The 22,265-nt window shown below is 39.6% G+C and overlaps 1 protein-coding gene across 1 annotated transcript in view; it reads right to left on the bottom strand.

Annotated features, from left to right (window-relative positions):
- Nucleotides 1-7,022: 7,022 nt before the first annotated feature.
- GPR158 (G protein-coupled receptor 158) overlaps nucleotides 7,023-22,265 on the bottom strand; it is a 300,397-nt gene continuing 285,154 nt past the window's right edge. Inside the window, exons 8-11 of the mRNA XM_069547473.1 lie at nucleotides 19,113-19,251; nucleotides 15,000-15,105; nucleotides 9,326-9,472; nucleotides 7,023-8,585 (exon numbers count right to left, since the gene is read on the bottom strand). Coding sequence (XP_069403574.1) covers nucleotides 7,107-8,585; nucleotides 9,326-9,472; nucleotides 15,000-15,105; nucleotides 19,113-19,251 — 1,871 coding nt within the window. The 3' untranslated portion in view covers nucleotides 7,023-7,106. The remainder of the gene's footprint in view (nucleotides 8,586-9,325; nucleotides 9,473-14,999; nucleotides 15,106-19,112; nucleotides 19,252-22,265) is intronic.

The raw sequence follows: 22,265 nt of genomic DNA, 5'->3' as shown, positions 1-22,265 counted from the left end.
CTTGGTTTTCTGGGTGTACAACCAGCACACCTTCTGAGGTGGATGTTAACCATCCAGAACCCCAAGAAGTCTTAGTTAGCAATGAAGCCTGCTTTGGTAGATAATGCCTCTCTGGGGCCGCGATTGCTCCCTTCAGGCTCTGCCTGCCTGTCACCAGAGGGTGATGGCCTGCAGCCGGCTAGCTCTGTTCAGTCCTTTGTTCTGTGAGCGGGCCTGACGGTGTCTTAGGTTAGGGCTTTTTGCATGGTAGCTATCCCACAGTCTGGTTTGCCAGCCCAAGTTAGTTCCCTGATTGCCCTCGGGGCACTCAGGCCCGGTCCTTACTCTAGGCAATGCAGCCCGTGCCTCCCTGCCCAGGCCCCGCTTGCTAGTGGCAGGTGCAGGCGTCTGCACTGTTTCTCCACTGGGGAAGTTACTGTTGGGCACATAATCTGTGCGCTTTAATTATTTATTTATTTTTCCTCTTGGTTATGTTGCCCTCTGTGGTTCCAAGGTTCGCCACAGACTCGGCAGTGAGAGGGTTTCCTGGTGTTTGGAAACTTCTCTCTTTTTTAAGACTCCTTTCCCGGGACGGAGCTCCATCCCTACTTCTTCTGTCTTTTTGTTTTATATTTTTTCCTACCTCCTTTTGAAGACCATGGCCTGCTTTTCTGGGTGCCTGATGTCCTCTGCTGGCATTCAGAAGCTGTTTTGTGGAATTTACTCAGCGTTCAAATGTTCTTTTGATGAATTTGTGGGGGAGAAAGTGGTCTTCCCATCCTATTCCTCCGCCATCTTAGGACCGCCTCCTCTTTTAAATTTTTTAAAAACATTTTGTATTCAAATATAGCCAATTAACAATGTTGTGACAGTTTCAGGTGAACAGCGAAGGGACTCAAACATACATATACATGCATTCTCCCCTAAATTCCCCTCCCATCCAGGCTGCCACATAACATTGAGCAGAGTTCCCTGTGCTATACAGTAGGTCCTTGTCGATTATCCATTTTAAATATAGCAGTGTGTCCATGTCATTCCCAGACTCTCTAACTATCCCTTCTAATATGTGACTTGATTACACCCCATTTAAAGCTTTGTGAAAGTTCCCAGTACTAAAGGATACAATTGTAGTTAATCTGAAGCAAGGTGAGCAAGGTTGTGCACCATTATTTTTCTAGCCTTAATTCTTTCCTTTTATACCTGATGACTTTGCAAAATTTCAGCCTGGTGAATATTGCCTCCCTATTAAACCAGTCTTGGCTCCAAGACTTAGACACACTCTCCTGTGTATTACCATAGCAGGGACAGGGATATTCTTATGGATCTGAGTGTTATTAGAGCTCTTGTTCATTTGAAGATCATCATCATTACTTAGCAGATCGCCTGGTAGGTTTGTTGAGTCAATTTAAAAAGGTAGCTGAACAGGGAAATATATTCAGTATCCTGTAATAAACCATAGTGGAAAAGAATATGAAAAAGAATATTATAATATGTATATTATCTATCTATCTATTTCTGTACCACACAATTGCACTCACATGCTAGCAAAGTAATGCTCGAAATTCTCCAAGCCAGGTTTCAACAGTACATGAACTGTGAACTTCCAGATGTTCAAGCTGGATTTAGAAAAGGAAGAGGAACCAGAGATCAAATTGCCAACATATACTGGATCATCAAAAAAGCAAGAGAGTTCCAGAAAAACATCTACTTTTGCTTTATTGACAATGCCAAAGCCTTTGACTGTGTGGATCACAACAAAATGTGGAAAATTCTTAAAGAGATAGGAATGCCAGACCACCTGAACTGCCTCCTGAGAAATTTGTATTCAGGTCAAGAAGTAACAGTTAGAATAGGACACGGAACAACAGACTGGTTCCAAATCGGGAAAGGAGTATGTCAGGGCTATATATTATCATGCTGATTATTTAACATATATGCAGAGTACATCATGTGAAATGCTGGAGTGAATCAAGCACAAGCTAGAATCAAGATTGCTGGAAGAAATATCAATAAGCTCAGATACACAGATGACACCATCCTTATGACAGAAAGAGAAGAACTAAAGAGCTTTGTGATGAAAGTGAAAGGAGAGTGAAAAAGTTGGCTTAAACCTCAACATTCAGAAAACTAAGATCATGGCATCCAGTCCCATCACTTCATGGCAAATAGATACGGAAACAATGGAAACAGTGAGAGTATTTTGGGGGGATCCAAAATCACTTCAGATGGTGACTGCAGCCATGAAATTAAAAGATACTTGCTCCTTGGAAGCAAAATTATGACCAACCTAGACAACATGTTAAAAACCAGAAACATTGCTTTGCCAACAAAGGTCCGTCTAGTCAAAGCTATGGTTTTTTCCAGTAGTAATATGTGGATGTGAGAGTTGGGCCATAAAGAAAGCTGAGGGCTGAAGACTGATGCTTTTGAACTGTGGTTTTGGAGAAGACTCTTGAGAGTCCCTTGGAATATAAGGAGATCTAACCAGTCAATCCTAAAGGAGATCAGTCCTGAATATTCATTGGAAGGACTGATGCTGAAGCTGAAACTCCAATACTTTGGCCATCTGATGTGAAGAACTGACTCACTGGAAAAGACCCTGATGCTGGGAAAGATTGAGAGGGTCGGTAGGGGGACAACAGAGGATGAGATGGTTGGATGGCATCACTGACGTGATCGACCTGAGTTTGAGTAGGCTCTGGCAGTTGGTGATGGACAGGGAAGCCTGGCGTGCTGCAGTCCATGGGGTTGCAAAGAGTCAGACACGACTGAGCGACTGAAATGAACTGATCTATTTCTGGCTCTGCACACGTGCTCAGTCATATCCGACTCTTGCGACCCCGTGGACTGTAGCCCGCCAGGCTCCTCTCTCCATGGGATTCTCCAGGCAAGAATACTGGAGTGGGTTACCATTCCCTTCTCCAGGGGATCTTCCTGACCCAGGGATCGAACCCAGGACTCCTGTGTCTCCTGCAATACAGGCAGATTCTTCATCACTGAGCTACCAGGGAAGCCCATATATATCTATATGTAGATATATAGATATATCACTTTGCCGTATACCAGAAACTAACACAACATTATGAATCAACTATACCTCAATTTTTATGACCAACCTAGATAGCATATTCAAAAGCAGAGACATTACTTTGCCGACTAAGGTCCATCTAGTCAAGGCTATGGTTTTTCCAGTAGTCGTGTATGGATGTGAGAGTTGGACTGTGAAGAAGGCTGAGCGCCGAAGAATTGATGCTTTTGAACTGTAGTGCTGGAGAAGACTTGAGTGTCCCTTGGACTGCAAGGAGATCCAACCAGTCCATTCTGAAGGAGATCAGCCCTGGAATTTCTTTGGAAGGAATAACGCTAAAGCTGAAACTCTAGTACTTTGGCCACCTCATGCGAAGAGTTGACTCACTGGAAAAGACCCTGATGCTGGGAGGGATTGGGGGCAGAAGGAGAAGGAGATGACAGAGGATGAGATGGCTGGATGGCATCACTGACTCGATGGGCATGAACCTGAGTGAACTCTGGGAGTTGGTGATAGACAGGGAGGCCTGGCATGCTGCGATTCATGGGGTCACAAAGAGTCGGACACGACTGAGCAACTGAACTGAACTGAACTGATACCTCAATTTAAAAAAAGGCAGCTGAGGGACTTTTGGTGGTCCTGTGGTTAAAATTCTGTACTTCCACTGCAGTGGGTGCAGGTTTGATCCCTGGCTGGGGAGCCAAGATCCTACATGTGAGGAGTTAAGATCCCAACTGCCTGGTGGCCAAAAAACCAAAACATAAAAATGGAAGCAATATTAAATATAACAAATTCAATACAAACTTTAAAAATGGGCAACGTCAAAAAAATCTTTAAAAACATTTTAAAAGTTATCTGAATTAGTTTCCATCTGGCAAGAGTGTTCTTAAGTCAAAACCATTAGTCCTAACAGGTATTACTGGCTTCAGATGATTACCCGCAGGTCTGAGGTCACATTTGGCTAATCATACATTCCTATAGGTAGGTAAGGTGGGGATATGTGTGCATAAGTGTACCAAAGCCCAAGATATACAAAATTCCTCCTAAAGTCAGTGAGGTGAAATACATTCGACTTTTGATAGATGAACACACAAATCATCCCAAATCGCTTTCATATAAATATGTTTTATTGCAGAGAAGTTATAAGTATTTACATGCTGTAACACATCACAACATAAATTTACCAAATATTTTATGATGAGATGCTGTAGGTTTCAGATAATAGTTTCAGAAGAACCACAGATTAAGTGAAGAGACTGACAGTTTTATTGACTCTACAACTCTGGGTTGCTAAATGCTAGAAGTCAAAAGGCAGTGTTTTTTCAGTCCTACCTGTCATCACTTGCATGCAGAAACCTAGGAAGCAAATACAAGAGAACTGTCAAGTGTCAAATCCATATGGCCACCAAAGTTTACAATGGGCTGGGTTATAATTCAAGTCGTAAAGCATTGAACTCTTGCATAAAATATACAGTTCTATTAAGATTGGTATAAATCTACTTATTTATAAACCCTGGCTTAAAAACAAGGACAGGATGCAGCCTGAACATGCACTGAGAAGGACAACCTAGCAAATGTTTGTGAACTTCATAGAGTTTCTTCACTTGCTTACTGTTATCAATCTGGGAAAATAACCTTAAGGGTTGCAGGTTTAAGCTTCTCTTGGTCATAAGTGATAGCAATGAAAGGCTAGGGGAATGCCCCAGGTGCTCTCGTTGATTGATGCTGGTGGAGGAGAATCTATGGACTGTACTAAGGTAGAACCTGGCAAGTCTTCTTTAGGCCACATCTCTAGCAGGGTCATCCTGAAGTGCAATGAAAAGTCACTGATGCCTGACTGCTTATTTCTGAAAAAGTCAATAAAGTGCTAACAGACCTTGGACATAAATGAAAAAAGTAGGTGGGTCTGGATGCTCTGAACCAAATTCACAACTTGGTACCCTGAAGTCATATTTCAAGGTCACTCAGTAGATAGGCTTTGATTGAAAAGGGAGGGGAGAAGGAAATGCATGAAGAAACCACGAACAAATAGAATTTCTGTATCTCTTCAAACCTTCCCCACCATCCTGAGTAATGCACGAAGCAAGCAAATGGGTGAGGAAGATCTATGCACAGCATTGCAAAATGGGGAAATGCCTGTTAACCCTGAAGACAAAACACTGAGAAATTTCTCATGATGGATAAGAAGAATTTCTGGTTTTCTTCTTCCACTGAGTGTGGTACTCCTAAGAACAGCCCTGTATCCACTTTTGGATTCCCTTTTCTCATCTTCTATCCCCCTAGCATGTTTCTCCTTGCTGCTCAGAAAAATGAAAAAAAAAAAAAAAAACAGTTACTTAGGCTGTGAATGTCCTAGCCGAACAAGCCATAGTACTTTAGTGTCTAGTGTGAGAGAAAGGAAGTCAGGGTTCTATTTTCAAGTGATTCATCTTAAAAGAAAATGAGACTGAGCTTTGCGATGGAATCTCTTTGCATGATCACACCAGTAGGGCTAAATAAGCAGCTTCGGATTTCCATGCCAGGTGATCAGTGTGGAATGCAATGCATTTTATGAAGTACGCTTTAGGGGGTGGGGGCTGTTTCACCTTGCAAATAAACCTGACATATGAAATGTTGAGCCTGGTAGCTCACCTAGGCCATTTGCAGGACTTGGAAGTTTTCCAGGGCTTGGAGAATGAAGTACCCACACTGCCTCATAGGCTTTGAGTAGCTCTGGTTATAAACTTCTTTGGGATTCGAGCCAGCAAGTTCTACCCCTGCCTGAAGTAATGAATAAGAGTTTATGAGAATAAGTAGTTTAAGGTAATTTAAAATATTATATATTTAGTATGCATAATAAAAATATATCCATATTATGATCTTGATGCTATAATAATTTTCTCTCTTTAAAAATATAATCCCTTGAAAGTGCTAACGGGAGCTCCCTTTCTTTCTTTGTTTTCAAGGCAAATTCCCTGGCTCTGAAGTCCAGGAATTCTCTTGTCATTCCTAGAGGCTTCCCTTTCCAATGGTAATAACAATGCACAGTATATTTTTCTCACTCTTAGCGTCTTCCTTTCTTACAAAATGCTGCTAAATATGAAATACTGTTAAGAGGGACAATTAATTGGAATGAAGGCATTATCTATCTCTGACTTTGAACAAACAATAGATAAGTTGTCCTTAACTTATTGAGACATGTGACTAAGAAGGACCACTTGATCTCCAATATTAATAAAGCGTCTGCGTCCTCACAGGAAAAGTGCAAAACAACTCACTCAACTTGTATTTAAAAAAAGACCCTGATGAAGACAGTATAACAAACCATGATGTGAAATCATAGAGTCAAATCCAAATTCACAATATATAAATCACAGCCCAAACTAAAAGGTTTTTTATCATAACAATTATGGCTTCCAAGCCAAAGAAAGCTTACTGTACTTCAAGAATCAACTAAAGTTGATAGATAGCAGGTATTTCTGTAAGTTGCAATAACAATTGAGTAGCGGCTGATTGCATAAATGTGTTGTGTCACATAATATCAAAGTTATTTGCAAAAATTATACAATCTGGAATGCTTGAATATGAGACACAACAAGGTACTGAAACAGACATTGATAAGAAAATGAGAGCCATCATTAATATAAAAGGGATTTTTGGATGCATTAAGTTAGCAGTGCTATCAAGGTTAAATAAGTAAAGTAAGTTCTTTTTAGTCAGCTACTTAGAATTTGGGGCATAGACATCGATACCTTCTTCTCCTTTGAAAATCTTGTACCTCTTCTGTGTCTTCTGGTTTGCTTTGCTTGGGATCTTCCAAGTCCCAAGGATACGTATTGATCAGGGGCAGACATTGAGGTCTACTTCCCCCAAACATACTAAAGTATAAGAATTTTCCCAGTGTACCCTGGGGAAAGACCTTCCTGGCCAATCTAACTTCTCCACTGAAGCCAGTCTCCCTACACCCTCTTTCATCCCTGTCTTTCCCCATTTCCCCCGACTGACCAATACTCCATGGGTATTTCTGATCCTTGTATCTTCTGTCTTATATCAAATTCAGCATTTCTTCCTTCTCCTTTTCTTTCTGGGGATGCTACACTTTAAAAGTACCCCAGACCTCTTACTTTCGAGGCCCTGCTATCTTATTTGCACTTAAAGCAGAAGAGGCAGGGAAAGCTACACTTCTTTCAGCATTTGGTTTATCTGGGGTCTCAAACTCCCAGGGACACACCTCAGCTCGTGACATTAAAGGTGGCTGAAAGTTATTACTTGAATTATGGGAGTCAGGCACATTTCGCTCAGAGGAAGATGTCTTTTTCTCCTGCTCTCCTAGTTGGTTGAGGTTTTCATTCTCCACTTTTGATGCTACAGCTTTGGGAGGCAGTTCTTCACACTGCCCAGCACACACACCATTTGCACAATGCTGGCCACTGTTCTCACCTTGAGCTCTTCCCAGGGGAACCTGAGTCTTAGACATCAAATTCTTCTCCTCTTCAAAGAGGGACTGACCTTGGCTCTCCCAAGGACACACCTCAGCCTTGTCTACGCTCTTCAGATTGGACTGCTGACACAGGTCAGCTGCCTTAGGCTTGGGATGAGATTTCTCCTTTAAGGAAAAAGTTGGGTTTTTCTCCATTTCAGAAGCTGCAATCGACACGTGCTTTTGAACTTTCGAATCCAAAGGCCCAGGCCCGGGGGCCAGGTCATAGATCTCCCAGGGGCACACTTCCCCAATGTCAAAGTTGTCCTTCATCTGGGTGGCGCCTGGGCTCAGGTCTAAATTGGCAGTGGAGGGGTTGGCCTTTTGTTGCTTCATAATCCCCAATTTCTGGGGTTTTCGTGGCTCCTCAGAATGACTGTAGTTTGGCAGGGCAGAGTCTTGAGTCTCTGCATTATCTGAATTGGAGTATTTTCTGTTTGTCTCTTTCTCTCTGGGCAGAGCTTTCTGGGCCTTGGCCCGCTCCTCCATGCAGGCTGCCTGGGTTTTCCCAGCCAATCCAAGCGTTTTCTCCTTGGCACTGGCAATGACGCTGAGGGACTTCTGTAATACTGACGTGCGGGTGGGCCCCGGCTTCTTCTCCGAACTGAGGTTGTGGGCACTGGCCGACTTACACACCAGAGGCACAGACTCAGTGGACACGGCCTGGCTGTCCTCTTGCAGGGGTCGGGATCGGTTCGCTCCCACCGGAGATCCCAGCACAGAGTTGTCTGTAGCCTCCTCCTCCTCCCGGCTCTGGGCGGGCGGGCTGCCCGGGCCACCTGGTTGCTCCCGCACATGCTCATAGGTGCTGTGCGATTTCTTGAGCGAGAAGACCCGGTTCCGCAGGGACTCCTCCTTGGGCTTCCCAGCACCACCCGCAGCCTCCTGGGGGTTCTTCCTGCCTGCGCTGGACCCCTTAGCCGAGCCATGCTCCCCAGCATCCTTGTCCTCCTTGGAGCACTGCCGGCTGACCGTCTCTGGGATCTCGGTGATTCGCCTCATGATGGAACGGCCTAAGCCCTTCTTGGAGCACCGCTTTTTCTGAAGGTGGGGATTATTCGTGATCATCTTCTTCCTCTTATAGATTTCCAACTGGGCGTAGAGTTTCTTCAGCTCATCCTGCCAGAATAAGAGCAGATTCAAAGTGATGGGGGATGTAGTATTTCAGCCAGCTAATAACCCCTACTGTAATGTGAAGTCCATACACGGAGCTCTTCCGAATATCTCTGCTCCTCAACTTTCTCCTGACTCCTCTGTATCTTGTTTCACAGAGCGTCTGAACTTCAGGACCTGAACCCCTGCATTCTGCACTTGCTTCTGCACTTGTGAACTGCATGGACCAGGCTGAGCCTAGACCATGACAAAACACAGCCTGTTATCTACTGATAAAAACTTATTCCTGAATAATACTGGAAGCATCATGGAGCCATTGATAAACTTACACCTAATGTTAGATTAGGTTTTTACTGTACAACTGACTGTCAAATACTAAAGCATCTTCTTCCTCCAAATGCTGACATACTGTCACAGATTATTTTAAATAATCCACACTCTCTGCTCACAGGTCTATTTACCTTCCCATCAGCAAGATCTCATAAACCATTATCATGGGACATATAACCAGTTTATCATCATGGCGGCTTAAGTCAGTTAAGATGATCAAGGCTGGCCTGTGTGGTCTAACTTATACTGTGATTCTATGTTTCAGAATTGGATAAACTCTGCATGTGATGCCTTCAGTCCTTACATAATCACACAAGTTCTATAACACAAAGAAGAACACATGAACACCTGCCCACACATGTATGACATACGAATGGGCCTAATCTAAAACAGAAACGTAGACATGCTGGTGTTACCCGAATGTCTTCTGGATCCAAGCTGTGCTCACTCCAGGCTGAATTGATACTGCTGTTCAGGTAGGATCCAGATCGGCCCATGTCTAGCTCATCTTCGTATGCTTCCGTTGCAATGTCATCTCGTGGGTTATTGCTTGAATGTGAAAACTGCAACAGAGATTCAATACGAGCTGTAGACATTAATCCACTGGAGGACAAGACATAATAATTTTTCTAAAGGTTCTAATGTTACATCATTTCCTCAGCTAAGATGAATTCATTCACTGAACTCTTTACAAGAGATTTGCTACCATATTTTGTTCTGTTGTCCTTGTTACACGATAGAGTTTTCAGAATGAGGTATTAATAATATTTGGTTCACTCTTTGACTTCTATTTTCATTTTTGTATTTTTTTCAGGTTCCCAAGGTTAACTCACATTATTTCTCTTCAATGATATTTGCATTTTGAAAATGAAAATAAGTAGAAGAACCCAAAGAAAGGTTCTCTGAGGGTACTCTGAGTACACTGTACTCTCAAAATAGCGATTTGGACCCACTGGCAACTGAGCAGAAATATTTTTTTCCAGCAGTGGGGTCTATCTGGTGTCATCTCACTTCACACAGAGGAGGCTGTATTTCATCTATGGGCACAAATTGGAATGATCACAGGACTGTGACTTTCAGTCCATCACACAGAGTTTCAAACAAACTACTTTCAAAACTGAGGGGATAGGAGCTCCGAATTCCAGCCTTGACTGTGTTGTCAGTGAGATCTTAACTGGGCCATGGAAACTCTGGGGAGCATGGTGATCCTTTTAGCTTACAGGGCTTGGGCTGGATGGTATCTAAGTTTAAAAGTGCAAAGAATCACTGAAATAACAGATTTTTTTCCCCTCTAGCTCATCAGCATTCTCAAGTTCCTCCTTCATCACCTTTTGGTATATTCTAATTATCTTCATGGTGTCTTTGGACATTTTTCAGTTTCATGTAGTCTTGCTGTCTCTACTCTTCTTCAAGTGCAGAAGTAAGAAAGAGGGAATCAGGTAAATGATGGAAACAAAGAGAATCTAAAGCATCCAGCCACACTTTACCCAATGAATAAACCAAGTAACTGTCCTGTGATAACTGGACATGGGTTCTCTTTTCTCAACTGGCCATCAGGTGAAATATTGCTTAAAAAAATGAATAGACCGCCCTTTGACACAGAAACACAGAGACGCTTTAATGTCAGTGGTTGTTCACATATTCAGCTAGGCAGGTAAACATAAATTGGAGATAATAGGTAAAATGGCAATTCTTTAAGTAATAATGAATACTTTGCATTTGGGACTGGCTGAGAAACCACAGAAACTGATGAGCTTTTCCACTCACTCTTCTATGTATGTTTGTGGGAACCACATGTGCCATAAACTTGAGGCTACAAAGATGAAGAAAATAGATGCCCGTCCTCCAAAATCTCACATGCTATTAGTTAAACCAGCGGGAGATTACTTATAAGAGTGGAATTATCTTTCTTGAGCAAAGTCTTAGAGATTATCGTGAGCTTAAAAAACAGTAATTTGTCAGGTATTGTCCATTTCCTGCTTTCTGATTTTTCCTTAACGTGTATCTCTATCTAAAATACTATTTTGAACATTTATTTCGTATGTCTTTTCCATTTCCTTCTCTCCTCCTCGGGAATATAAGTACCATAAGAGCACAGACCTAGGTCTGTTCATTATTCTTATTCTAGGATATTGAACAAAGCTCCTCAATACTGTTTTAAATTACTTATTTATTGAGATATAATTCATATATCATAACATTTTCAATTTTAAACTATACAAACCAGTATTTTTTAGTGTATTCTAATGTTGTACAATCATCACCACCATCTAATTCCAGAATGTTTTCATCACCCTCAAAAGAAATCTTTTTAAACCAATTAAGCAGTCACTCCAAGCCCCTCTTTTCCCCAGCCCATGGCACTACTCATCCACTATCTGTCGCTTTAGAGCTGTCTAGTTCATTTCACATAAATGGAATCATATAATATGTGGCCTCTTTTATCTGGCTTCCTTCACTTAGCATAGTGTTTTAAAGGTTTGTACAAATTGTAGCATGTATCAGCACTTTATTTCTTTTTTTTTTAGCACTTTATTTCTTTTAACTGATAAATAATATTTCATTGTGTGAGTATTTGACATTTTGTTGCACATTATCAGTTGATGGACATTTGGGTTCTTTCCACTTTTGGGCTACTGTGGATAATGCTCCTATGAACATTCATGTAAAAATTAAAGAAAAAAATTTAAACCAGCTTTATTGAGATATAATTCATATGCAGAGAACTACACATATTAAATGTCTACAATCTGATGAGTCTGGACACATGCAAACACCCATGATGCCTCACTACAATCAAGGTAAGAGACAGCATAAACAAATTTCTATATGAACATGTTCTTTCAATTCTTTCTGGAGCTCAATAACAACTTATTGAATCAATCAATAAATAGTCTGAGTATACACTCATCTAATAAAAATATAATCATATTATACAAAGTATAAAAATGGTTAAGATAAGCTGCAGTAACAGACTAATCCACAAAAATTATGACTAATTGGTGTCATTCAAGTAAGGAAGAAATTAGGCATGCCTCTCTGTTTAAAATTGCTTGGCTTTTCCAACCAGGTTGAATTTCAGTGTTTTGGTTAATTGTGAGAGCTGAGGTAGAGAAAGAAATCACAATTCTGATTTTGGCTAATGTCAAAAACAAGACCGGGAGCTGAGTGTGGCTCAGATCATGAACTCCTTATTGCCAAATTCAGACTTAAATTGAAGAGAGTAGGGAAAACTACTAGACCATTCAGGTATGACCTAAATCAAATCCCTTATGATTATACAGTGGAAGTGAGAAATAGATTTAAGGGACTAGATCTGATAGACAGAGTGCTGGATGAACTATGGATGGAGGTTCGTGACATTGAACAAGAGACAGGGATCAAGACCATCCCCAAGAAAAAGAAATGCAAAAAAGCAAAATGGCTGTCTGAGGAAGCCCTACAAATAGCTGTGAAAAGAGAAGTGAAAAGCAAGGGAGAAAAGGAAAGATATAAGCATCTGAATGCAGAGTTCCAAAGAATAGCAAGGAGAGATAAGAAGCCTTCCTCAGTGATCAATGCAAAGAAATAGAGGAACAGAATGGGAAAGACTAGAGATCTCTTCAAGAAAATTATAGATACCAAGGGAAAAGTTCATGCAAAGATGGGCTCGATAAAGGACAGAAATGGTCTGGACCTAACAGAAGCAGAAGATATTAAGAGGTGGCAAGAATACACAGAAGAACTGTACAAAAAAGATCTTCATGACCCAGATAACCACGATGGTGTGATCACTCACCTAGAGTCAGAAATTATGGAATGTGAAGTCAAGTGGGCCTTAGGAAGCATCAGAATGAACAAAGCTAGTGGAGGTGATGGAATTCCAGTGGAGCTATTTCAAATCCTGGAAGATGATGCTGTAAAAGTGGTGCACTCAATATGCCAGCAAATTTGGAAAACTCAGCAGTGGCCACAAGACTGGAAAAGGTCAGTTTTCATTCCAATCCCAAAGAAAGACAATGCCAAAGACTGCTCAAACTACCGCACAATTGCACTCATCTCACATGCCAGTAAAGTAATGCTCAAAATTCTCCAAGCTAGGCTTCAGCAATACATGAACCATGAACTTCCAGATGTTCAAGCTGGTTTTAGAAAGGACAGAGGAACCAGAGATCAAATTGCCAACATCCACTGGATCATGGAAAAAGCAAGAGAGTTCCAGAAAAACATCTATTTCTGCTTTACTGACTATGCCAAAGCCTTTGACAGTGTGGATCACAATAAACTGTGGACAATTCTGAAAGAGATGGCAATACCAGACCACTTGACCTGCCTCTTGAGAAACCTATATGCAGGTCAGGAAGCAACAGTTAGAACTGGACATGGAACAACAGACTGTTTCCAAATAGGAAAAGGAGTACATCAAGGCTGTATATTGTCACCCTTCTTATTTAACTTATATGCAGAGTACATCATGAGAAACGCTGGGCTGAAAGAAGCACAAGCTGGAATCAAGATTGCTAGGAGAAACATCAATAACCTCAGATATGCAGATGACACCACCCTTATGGCAGAAAGTGAAGAGAAGCTAAAAAGCCTCTTGATGAAAGTGAAAGAGGAGAGTGAAAAAGTTGGCTTAAAGCTCAACATTCACAAAATGAAGATCATGGCATCTGGTCCCATCACTTCATGGGAAATAGATGGGGAAATAGTAGAAACAGTGTCAGACTTTATTTTGGGGGGCTCCAAAATCACCGCAGATGGTGATTGCAGCCATGAAATTAAAAGACGCTTACTCCTTGGAAGAAAAGTTATGACCAACCTAGATAGCATATTGAAAAGCAGAGACATTACTTTGCCAACAAAGGTCTGTCTAGTCAAGGCTATGGTTTTTCCTGTGGTCATGTATGGATGTGAGAGATGGACTGTGAAGAAAGCTGAGTGCTGAAGAATTGATGCTTTTGAACTGTGGTGTTGGAGAAGACTCTTAAGAGTCCCTTGGACCTCAAGGGGATCCAATCAGTCCATTCTGAAGGAGATCAGTCCTGGGTGTTCATTGGAAGGACTGATGCTAAAGCTGAAACTCCAATACTTTGGCCACCTCATGTGAAGAGTTGACTCATTGGAAAAGACTCTGATGCTGGGAGGGATTGGGGGTAGGAGGAGAAGGGGACGACAGAGGATGAGATGGCTGGATGGCATCACCAACTCGATGGTCATGAGTTTGCATAAACTCCGGGAGTTGGTGATGAACAGGGAGGCCTGGCGTGCTGCGATTCATGGAATCTCAGAGGCAGACACGACTGAGCGACTGAACTGAACTGAATTGATATTATCGGACACTCTAAAGCTATATAATATTCTAATATTTTGTTTTTCTACATGTAGAAAAGGAAAATGATGATAATATTTATGTTTTCCTCCAAGCTTTGATATCATTTTATTCCAAGCAGACTTATTGCTATCATGTCATAGATGAGGAAACTGAAATTCAGAGAGATGAAAAGTCTTGGCTGACGCTATGTTACAGAATCAGCTTGGGGTGGGCATGAGTTCAGAATCTTTGTATTCTGAGTCCTGGCCCACTTTCCTCCACTTCAGAATGCTGCCTAGAAAGTCTTTGTCAGAATCTCTCATTGTTAAGGAAGATCCTTTTTATACAATGCTATAATTATTTCTATTTACATAAAAATTCTCTGAATGATTAAAACACAACACTTTCTTGAATATGAATCCAAATAAGAGTATTCATAGAAAAAGATAATTCTGTTTAAAAATGATCTTGAGGTTATAGCTACAATGAAAGGCCACCTTGAACCCCTAATAAGTAAAACATAAATAGATAGCAGAATGTTTGGAAAAGGACTGAACTGGATGATGATGGTTTTGTACAGACTAAGGTAGTTAAATATTATGTGAGATGTTTAATGAATCTCCAAAGAAAATAGATGCCTATTAATAGTTTCCTGAGTTTTAAAAATACTGTAGCATGTTAAACAAATCTTCACACCACCTTTTGCCTATATTGCCAGATATTTTTCAAAGAAGAACCAATTTCATTCTCATTTAAAATAACTGTCTTGCAAGAGAAAAGGAATGTTGGAGAAATACCTTTGGAATCAAAAGCAACCCAATGGTGACTGTCACAGTCAAATGAGTATGTGCAAAATACAGCATCAACATCCAATCAGACTGAAGTCTTGAGGCAAGAACAAATCTGAAATGAGAATTCACCATATTAGCAACCCAACAAGATTTCTACTTAAAATACTATGATACTTGCTTTTCCTCAATGTATCAGTAAAAGCAAGGAAGTAAGAAATCATACTGCTGTTTCTACAACATACATTGCATTGGCCAAAAAGTTCCTCCAGGTTTTTCTGTAAGATCTTACGGAAAAACTAAAATGCAAATGAACTTTTTGGTCAACCCACTATTTTCATCACAGAAGAATAAGGGTCTAAGGAACCCTAACTAGATGCATAAGACATAAACTCTTTATTTCCTTAAATTATCAACAGTAAGAAAGATAGAATATACTTATATAAAATACTAAACATTTTCTTATTTTGTAGGTAAGTTGAATGTGCAAAGCATAAGCAGTGAACACATGTGAATTCTTCAAAAGAAGAGTAGGGTAAAAATTTATTGTTTCAGGGAAATTTGGATTATAAGACACAGTCAAATAACTCTTGATCATAACAGTCTTCATTTAAAAACATTAATCAGAACTAAGGAAAAAAAACTGGGTAAATATGTGTATTAGTGAATGATCCCAGAGACTGATATGCTAAACAATGTAATGGGAAAAATGAATGTACTAATGGGTTATAAAGTATATCTCTTTTAAACTATTTTTAAACACTGAAATATAGTGGATATATAAAGTACATCTTTTAAAATACAAATTTTAGTTTTTATAGAGTATCAAATTATTTTAAAATAATTTGAAATGTCATATTTAAAATCTTATAGAGGAATTTATAATGCTCTGTTCCAGGACAGCTCTGCAAGTAACATGTGTAGGAAAAATTCATTATTGATACCTGTCCTCGCAGTTTTGGAATATTGTGACAAATCAGTAGGTACATGTACAAACTAAAACTCATGTTTCAAGGATTCATCTTTATGCAAAAACCAGGTATTGCTTTTATTAAGGTCATTTTGCACTCATATTCTTTTAATGTTTTCCATCTATTGTTTATCCATGAAAGCTAACTATGAGATTTTGGAATTAGAGAATTAGCATTTTGTTTCAGTGATACACATCATCAAATTTGAAAAGCTAAATCCTAAGAGAATGCTTATTATATAATCGTGAAATAAACATGTGTGCATGTGTCCTAAGTCACTTCAGTCATGTCTGGCTCTTTGCAATGTTATGGACTGTAGCCTGCCAGGCTCCTCTGTCCTCTGTCTATGAGATTCTACAGGCAAGAATACAAGAGTGGGTTGTCACTTCCTATTCCAGGGGATCTTCCTGACCTAGGGACTGAACTCGGGTCTCTTGCTTTGCAGGCGTGTTCTTTACCCTGGGTTCGGAAGACCCCCTGGAGAAGAAAATGCCAATCCACTCTGTATTCTTGCCTGGGAAATCCTATGCAGAGAGGAGCCTGGCGGGCTACAGTCCATGCAGTCACGAAGAGTTGGACAGGACTGAAGGACTAACACACATACTTTCTTTACCACTAGCACAACCTGGGAAGCCCGAAATAAACATATATGAATCTAAAAATAGAGGAGACTAATTTTATTTCTGCATTATACCATATTCAAGACAAATTTACTAAATACATATTATTAATATTTAAGATAAAATTTCCATCAAGGCTATTTCTTCCTCATTTTTACCCCCATCTCCCTACTCTTCCAAAATCAAGGTCAAATGGAAGCTCAGGGGTTATCAAAATGCAGAGAGAGTCTTTTCCCTGTGTCTGGAGACATAAACAACATAGACTTAGACAGAAGCGCAAAACGACTATGGTCTTTCACAGACAACTGAAAGAGATTCTCTGGATTAACATCTTTCTGAATTCCTCTGTGAGAAGGGTAGCTTCATACCTGCTTTGAACATGACTGAATATTCACTGTGTTTAGGGATGGAATACTTTGGAATCCTATCTGTGCTAGGTCAGGTAAGATTTCTTTTTAAGAGCTAAAATAGGATTATCTTACTCAATAAAAAGTTACAGTCTTTGAGACAAGAGTATTGAAGCACTGAAGCAATATAAAATGTACCCCTGAAAATAATACAATGCCAATCTTCTGGGGCCATAGCCAGTCCTGGAGTAGACAGGTATATCAGAGGAGATGGATTTACAGTCTAAAAGCATCCTCTGTAAAGGGAATTCCTATCTCAAATGCCAACAGAAGTTGAAACTAGCGTGACAATATCTAGAGAAAAGAATGGATACGTATGTTTTGAATTAAACCAGTGACTCTTCCAAAAAATAATTTTGAAATGTACTAACATCAGTTGTCCTTAATCAGCTATTAATTATTGACAGACTTTAGGTTGTACTTTTGATCAGAAATATCTTAAGAACAACTGGATTTTGCAGTAGTATTAAAGCTACGTTTAAAAAAAATAGTATTTCAACTAAATAGGTCTAAAAGTCAGGTGCATACAAATATTTGAAAATTGAGGTTAAGAATAAAGGCAGACTTTTAAAAAGTTTTGCACTTTCCCAAAAATTAGATTTCTGCTCAGTACTAAAAATAAGTAAAGAATTAGAACTTACTGAGCAAAATGCTTTCTCATTATTCATCCTTCTAGACTTAACCCTTTTAGGTTATTTTAGGTTCTTTTTGTTCAGTCTGATAGTTTGGTAAGAAAGATAGCAAATCTGTACATAATCTGTAGTAATAGTTTTTAATTTATATATATGCATGTACAAATATGTACACATAATTTCATATGTTAAGCAGATAAGAAGAACATATATATCCTATTGATATAAAATATCTTTGCTGATGTTGGGTGCCTTATTTAATATTATTTCACTCCAGGGAAAAATTTGCCTACATAGATCCAGCTGATTTAAATTGTTATTGCTTCTTATCCTTGAATAGAGCTTGTGTCTAAATATAAGCTCATGGTTTATATGATTCTTCTGGTTGAGCTGGTGGGCTGTTTGGGACTCTGTAGGAAAGGTCTAAGCAAAATAGGAAAGTTATTTTTAACAAGTATTTAACATGTTTCCTATCACTTTTTAGCTCTGTTAAAACAGTGTTTTCTGAAGTGTGGCTGTGCATTCAGATATCAACTGAATGCAAGACATCATTTTATGATTACTGACTACAGTGAGAGATGATAAACATCCTGTAAAACTTCCACAGATCATCACTTTTTCATCCTTTCATCAATCTCTATCTTTCCACTGAGAGCCAAGACTAATACTCAAAATTTCTAATTACTTTAAGTGTGTCTTAACTTTTAATGTATATCAAGTAATTGAACGGCATCTCTTTGTTGTTTTTCAAACTAATGGATTCCTTTTATTTTCTTGCTGAGATTTATTTTCAATTATGAATCAGGTGAAAATTCTCAAAAGATAAGTCATGCATCTTTCATTTTCTTCGTTTTTCATAAGCCACTTTCTTTCTTCTTTGTACTCTTTGGTATGGAACCATACGGAATAACAAGAAATGGAGGGCCAGGCCATATATTCTTACCATAGAAAGTCATCCCTACAGTGTGAGGATGAAAAAAATCCAACTGCACACAAAAATCCAACCATCAACTAGGAATGGATTTTGCTTTTGAATTCAACCGATTTCACATATGTAAGTTATCTGAGTGTTAGGATTTTGAAAGTATAAACTAACATAAAAAACATGAGTGAAATCATAGATGATTTATCTGTATTTATTTTATAATATATGTATGTATTGTTTTATAGCTTCAGAACAAAAAGTATGACATACAATAAACAATACCCAATGACAACTCCAGAAGTGGTTCAACATAATAGAATAACAGTGAGTTCCCTTTCAAATAAATGAAGGCAATAAACAGCTCATGAGAAGGAACTAAGAACAGCAGAGTTAAAAAAAAATCTATATTCATTTGTCATTTCTGTGACAAAGAAATTAGTCAATGTACAAAACACTATCCTTCCTAAATCTTTCCATTATGTATCTTACCCAGTTTTGCTGTTTAAATTAAACTGCAACACATCAGAAAAATAAAACAGTTATTTTGTGACTCTACAGATCACTTGCCTAATTGTATGGAATATAGCAGAGATAATGAGCTCATTATGAACTGCAACGGCCATATAGCGCGGCTCATGAAATGCTGAAGGGACCGTCCGCACTGCATAGCAGAGATAAACACCCCACAGGAGGAATAAAAATTCAGCTGTGAGAAGAACAGAAAACACACAAGTTGCTGTTAGTTTTATAGGTGAAGGAAGAAGTAAAATTTAAGCAATTTAGCAGGCATTTTTTGTCTATGATAGAAACACACAGAAATAGATGCATACAAAAATGTCATTCACATATGAATACATAGGCCATGTTTATTTTCAATTTTTATTCGGTGTATAGAGGATTTTTCATAGGTATATTTTATTTTTTTAATTAAATGTTTTTTAAACAGTGTTTGGTATCTCAGATTTTTTTTTTTTTGAGAATCAATAGCTTTTTCCTAAAACGTGCAAAATAATTTTCCACATCCCGAACGTAAGTTTAAGCTGTTCACAGAGCCTCTGAATCACAATAAAGTCATCAAGGTAGCAAAAGGCTTATAATGTATTTATATGCAGCTTCGAGACATTTAAGTTCTTAATGCACTGAGTCTGGTTCAAAGACCTCCATTGCCTGAACTGTGAGAAAACTGGTTGCTAAACATGCAGTGGCATATTTTATAAGTGAACCATCACGGTTTTCACACCTGACAGACATCTAATCTTTGGTGGGTACATGCCAAAGTTTTAGTGATATTCACCATTACCTTTTTCGCTTGCTCAAGCCAGAAGAGACAATATATTGTGGCAGTTAAGGATAGGGATTCAGAGTCATGCTAGACCTGATGGGGAATTCTGGCTGGATCCCTAATTAACTTTGCATTATCTGATGCAAGTTAACCTTCTGGTCACAGTTTCCTTCTCTGGAAAATGAGGATAATAAACGTACATATTTCATGGGGCTATTTGCTAATGAAATGAAATAATGGACAGAAAGCACTTAACAGTTTCTGATAGGGATGACATCAGATAAATAAATAAAAACAAATGTTAAATAATTAGTTCTTTTTGTTAAACATCTCCTTTGACTTTTTGAAATTAAAAAAGCTGGGTCTTTGTTGCTGGGTCTTTGTTGCTATGCTCAGACTTTCTCTACTTGTGGTGAGCAGGGGCTACTCTTCATTGTGAGGCAGGGACTTCTCATTTGGTAGCTTCTCTAGTTGTGGAGCACAGGCTCCAGGGTGTGTGGGCTTCAGCAGTTGTGGTATGTGGGATCTAGAGCACAGGTTCAGTAGCTGTGGCACAGGAGCTTAGCTGCTCCACGGCATGTGGGATCTTCTCAGACCAGGGATTGAACCCATGTCTCTAGCACTGCCAGGCAAGGGCAAGACTCTCCACCAGTGACCCATTAGGGAAGTCCCTCTTTAGACAATTTTTTTTCAAACTGAACATTGTTACTTTAACCTATTCTGACCAGGTAACTGTTACCATGCATTTTCTCTTAGTGGTGTGACCTCATGGGACAATAATACCCGATTAACAAAAAGAAAGCTCTAATTAGCAAAAACATTTCACAAAATGCATTACCTAGAGGTAATCTACTTGCATACTGAAATACTGATTTCCAGTTCCACATGCCCAGGTGTTTTACCTGCTAAAGTTTCAGCATATTTCTACCAGTATTTAAACAATAAGCCCTAAGTAAACACATTTTTCAAAAGTTACTCAAAAACCCTGATATGGTCAAAAGCCAAAGAGAAAATGAACATCACTCAAAGATCTCCATGATATGAGAGTGGAGGTCTCAATTATTCTGTATGTTGGCCACTGGCCATGTCTGTGAATGTTCTTCCTAGCCAAGCTTACTGGATTGGGAAAAGGTCTTCATGGAAAGTTTCCTTTCCTAAGGCTTCCTTTCCTTTTCTAAGGCTTGTCCATGATATTACTATTACCTCTTCACTCAGGTTTGAAATCTCAGAGCCACCTTTCACTGATACATTTCTACCTTGACTTATTTTTCATATGTATCACTTCTCTCAATGCCCACAATTACAATCTTTGCCTAAGTTCCTATAAGTTTACTCCTTATTTATCAACTGCCCATCTAAACCTGGATTCACCCTATATTAATTCATTCTTTATTAACAGTGACAAGTTCATTTTTCTAAAACTCCACTTTGATCATAGCAGGATTTGTCCAGATCTCCATTTGGGTTCACTGATTCATATTAATATTTCCCTTAGAAGATTCATTCATACCCACTTAGGACACTGGAATTAATTTCTGTTCCCAAAGGAAGACTACAGGGGTCCCTGCCAGGGCAGACATGTTTCAAGACTTTGATAACTTTCTTGTCAGAAAGCTTTAAGACTTTCTTACCCCTAGGGCGTCCTGTCGGCTGCCCCCTTGCTTGGCCTTATTCTTCCATGCTCATGTAGTTCTTAGATCGTGATTTCCTGTCTCGTCTCTGACCTTCAGGTGAGCTCTTGTGAGGAACTGCTTGTATCTTCATTTAGAAATCTTCAGCAGTTCACTATTATTTTATAAGTGCTTGGCCCTCTATAACCTCATGTCATACAACCAACATGAACTCCTAGAGTTCCCCAATGTAAACTCTGAGCTGACCCAGGAAGACTCACTGTCCTCTGAACACTCCAAAGATTCTTGCTTCTGAGTCTTTGTTTATGCTATTCAGTTCAGTTCAGTTCAGTTGCTCAGTCGTGTCCGACTCTTTGGGACCCCATGAATCACAGCACACCAGGCCTCCCTGTCCATCACAACTCCCGGAGTTCACTCAGACTCACATCCATTGAGTCAGTGATGCATTCCAGCCATCTCATCCTCTGTCGTCTCCTTCTCCTCCTGCCCCCAACCCCTCCCAGCATCAGACTCTTTTCCAATGAGTCAACTCTTTTCATGAGGTGGCCAAAGTACTGGAGTTTCAGCTTTAGCATCATTCCTTCCAAAGAAATCCCAGGACTGATCTCCTTCAGAATGGACTGGTTGGATCTCCTTGCAGTCCAAGGGACTCTCAAGAGTCTTCTCCAACACCACAGTTCAAAAGCATCAATTCTTCAGTGCTCAGCCTTTTTCACAGTCCAACTCTCACATCCATCCATGACCACAGGAAAAACCATAGCCTCGACTAGACGGACCTTAGTCGGCAAAGTAATGTCTCTGCTTTTG

This window comes from Ovis canadensis, chromosome 13, assembly GCF_042477335.2.
Source record: "Ovis canadensis isolate MfBH-ARS-UI-01 breed Bighorn chromosome 13, ARS-UI_OviCan_v2, whole genome shotgun sequence".
Classification (NCBI taxonomy): domain Eukaryota; kingdom Metazoa; phylum Chordata; class Mammalia; order Artiodactyla; family Bovidae; genus Ovis; species Ovis canadensis.
The sequence above is the reverse complement of the archived record's forward strand: the minus strand, read 5'-3'. Positions and strand labels throughout refer to the sequence as shown.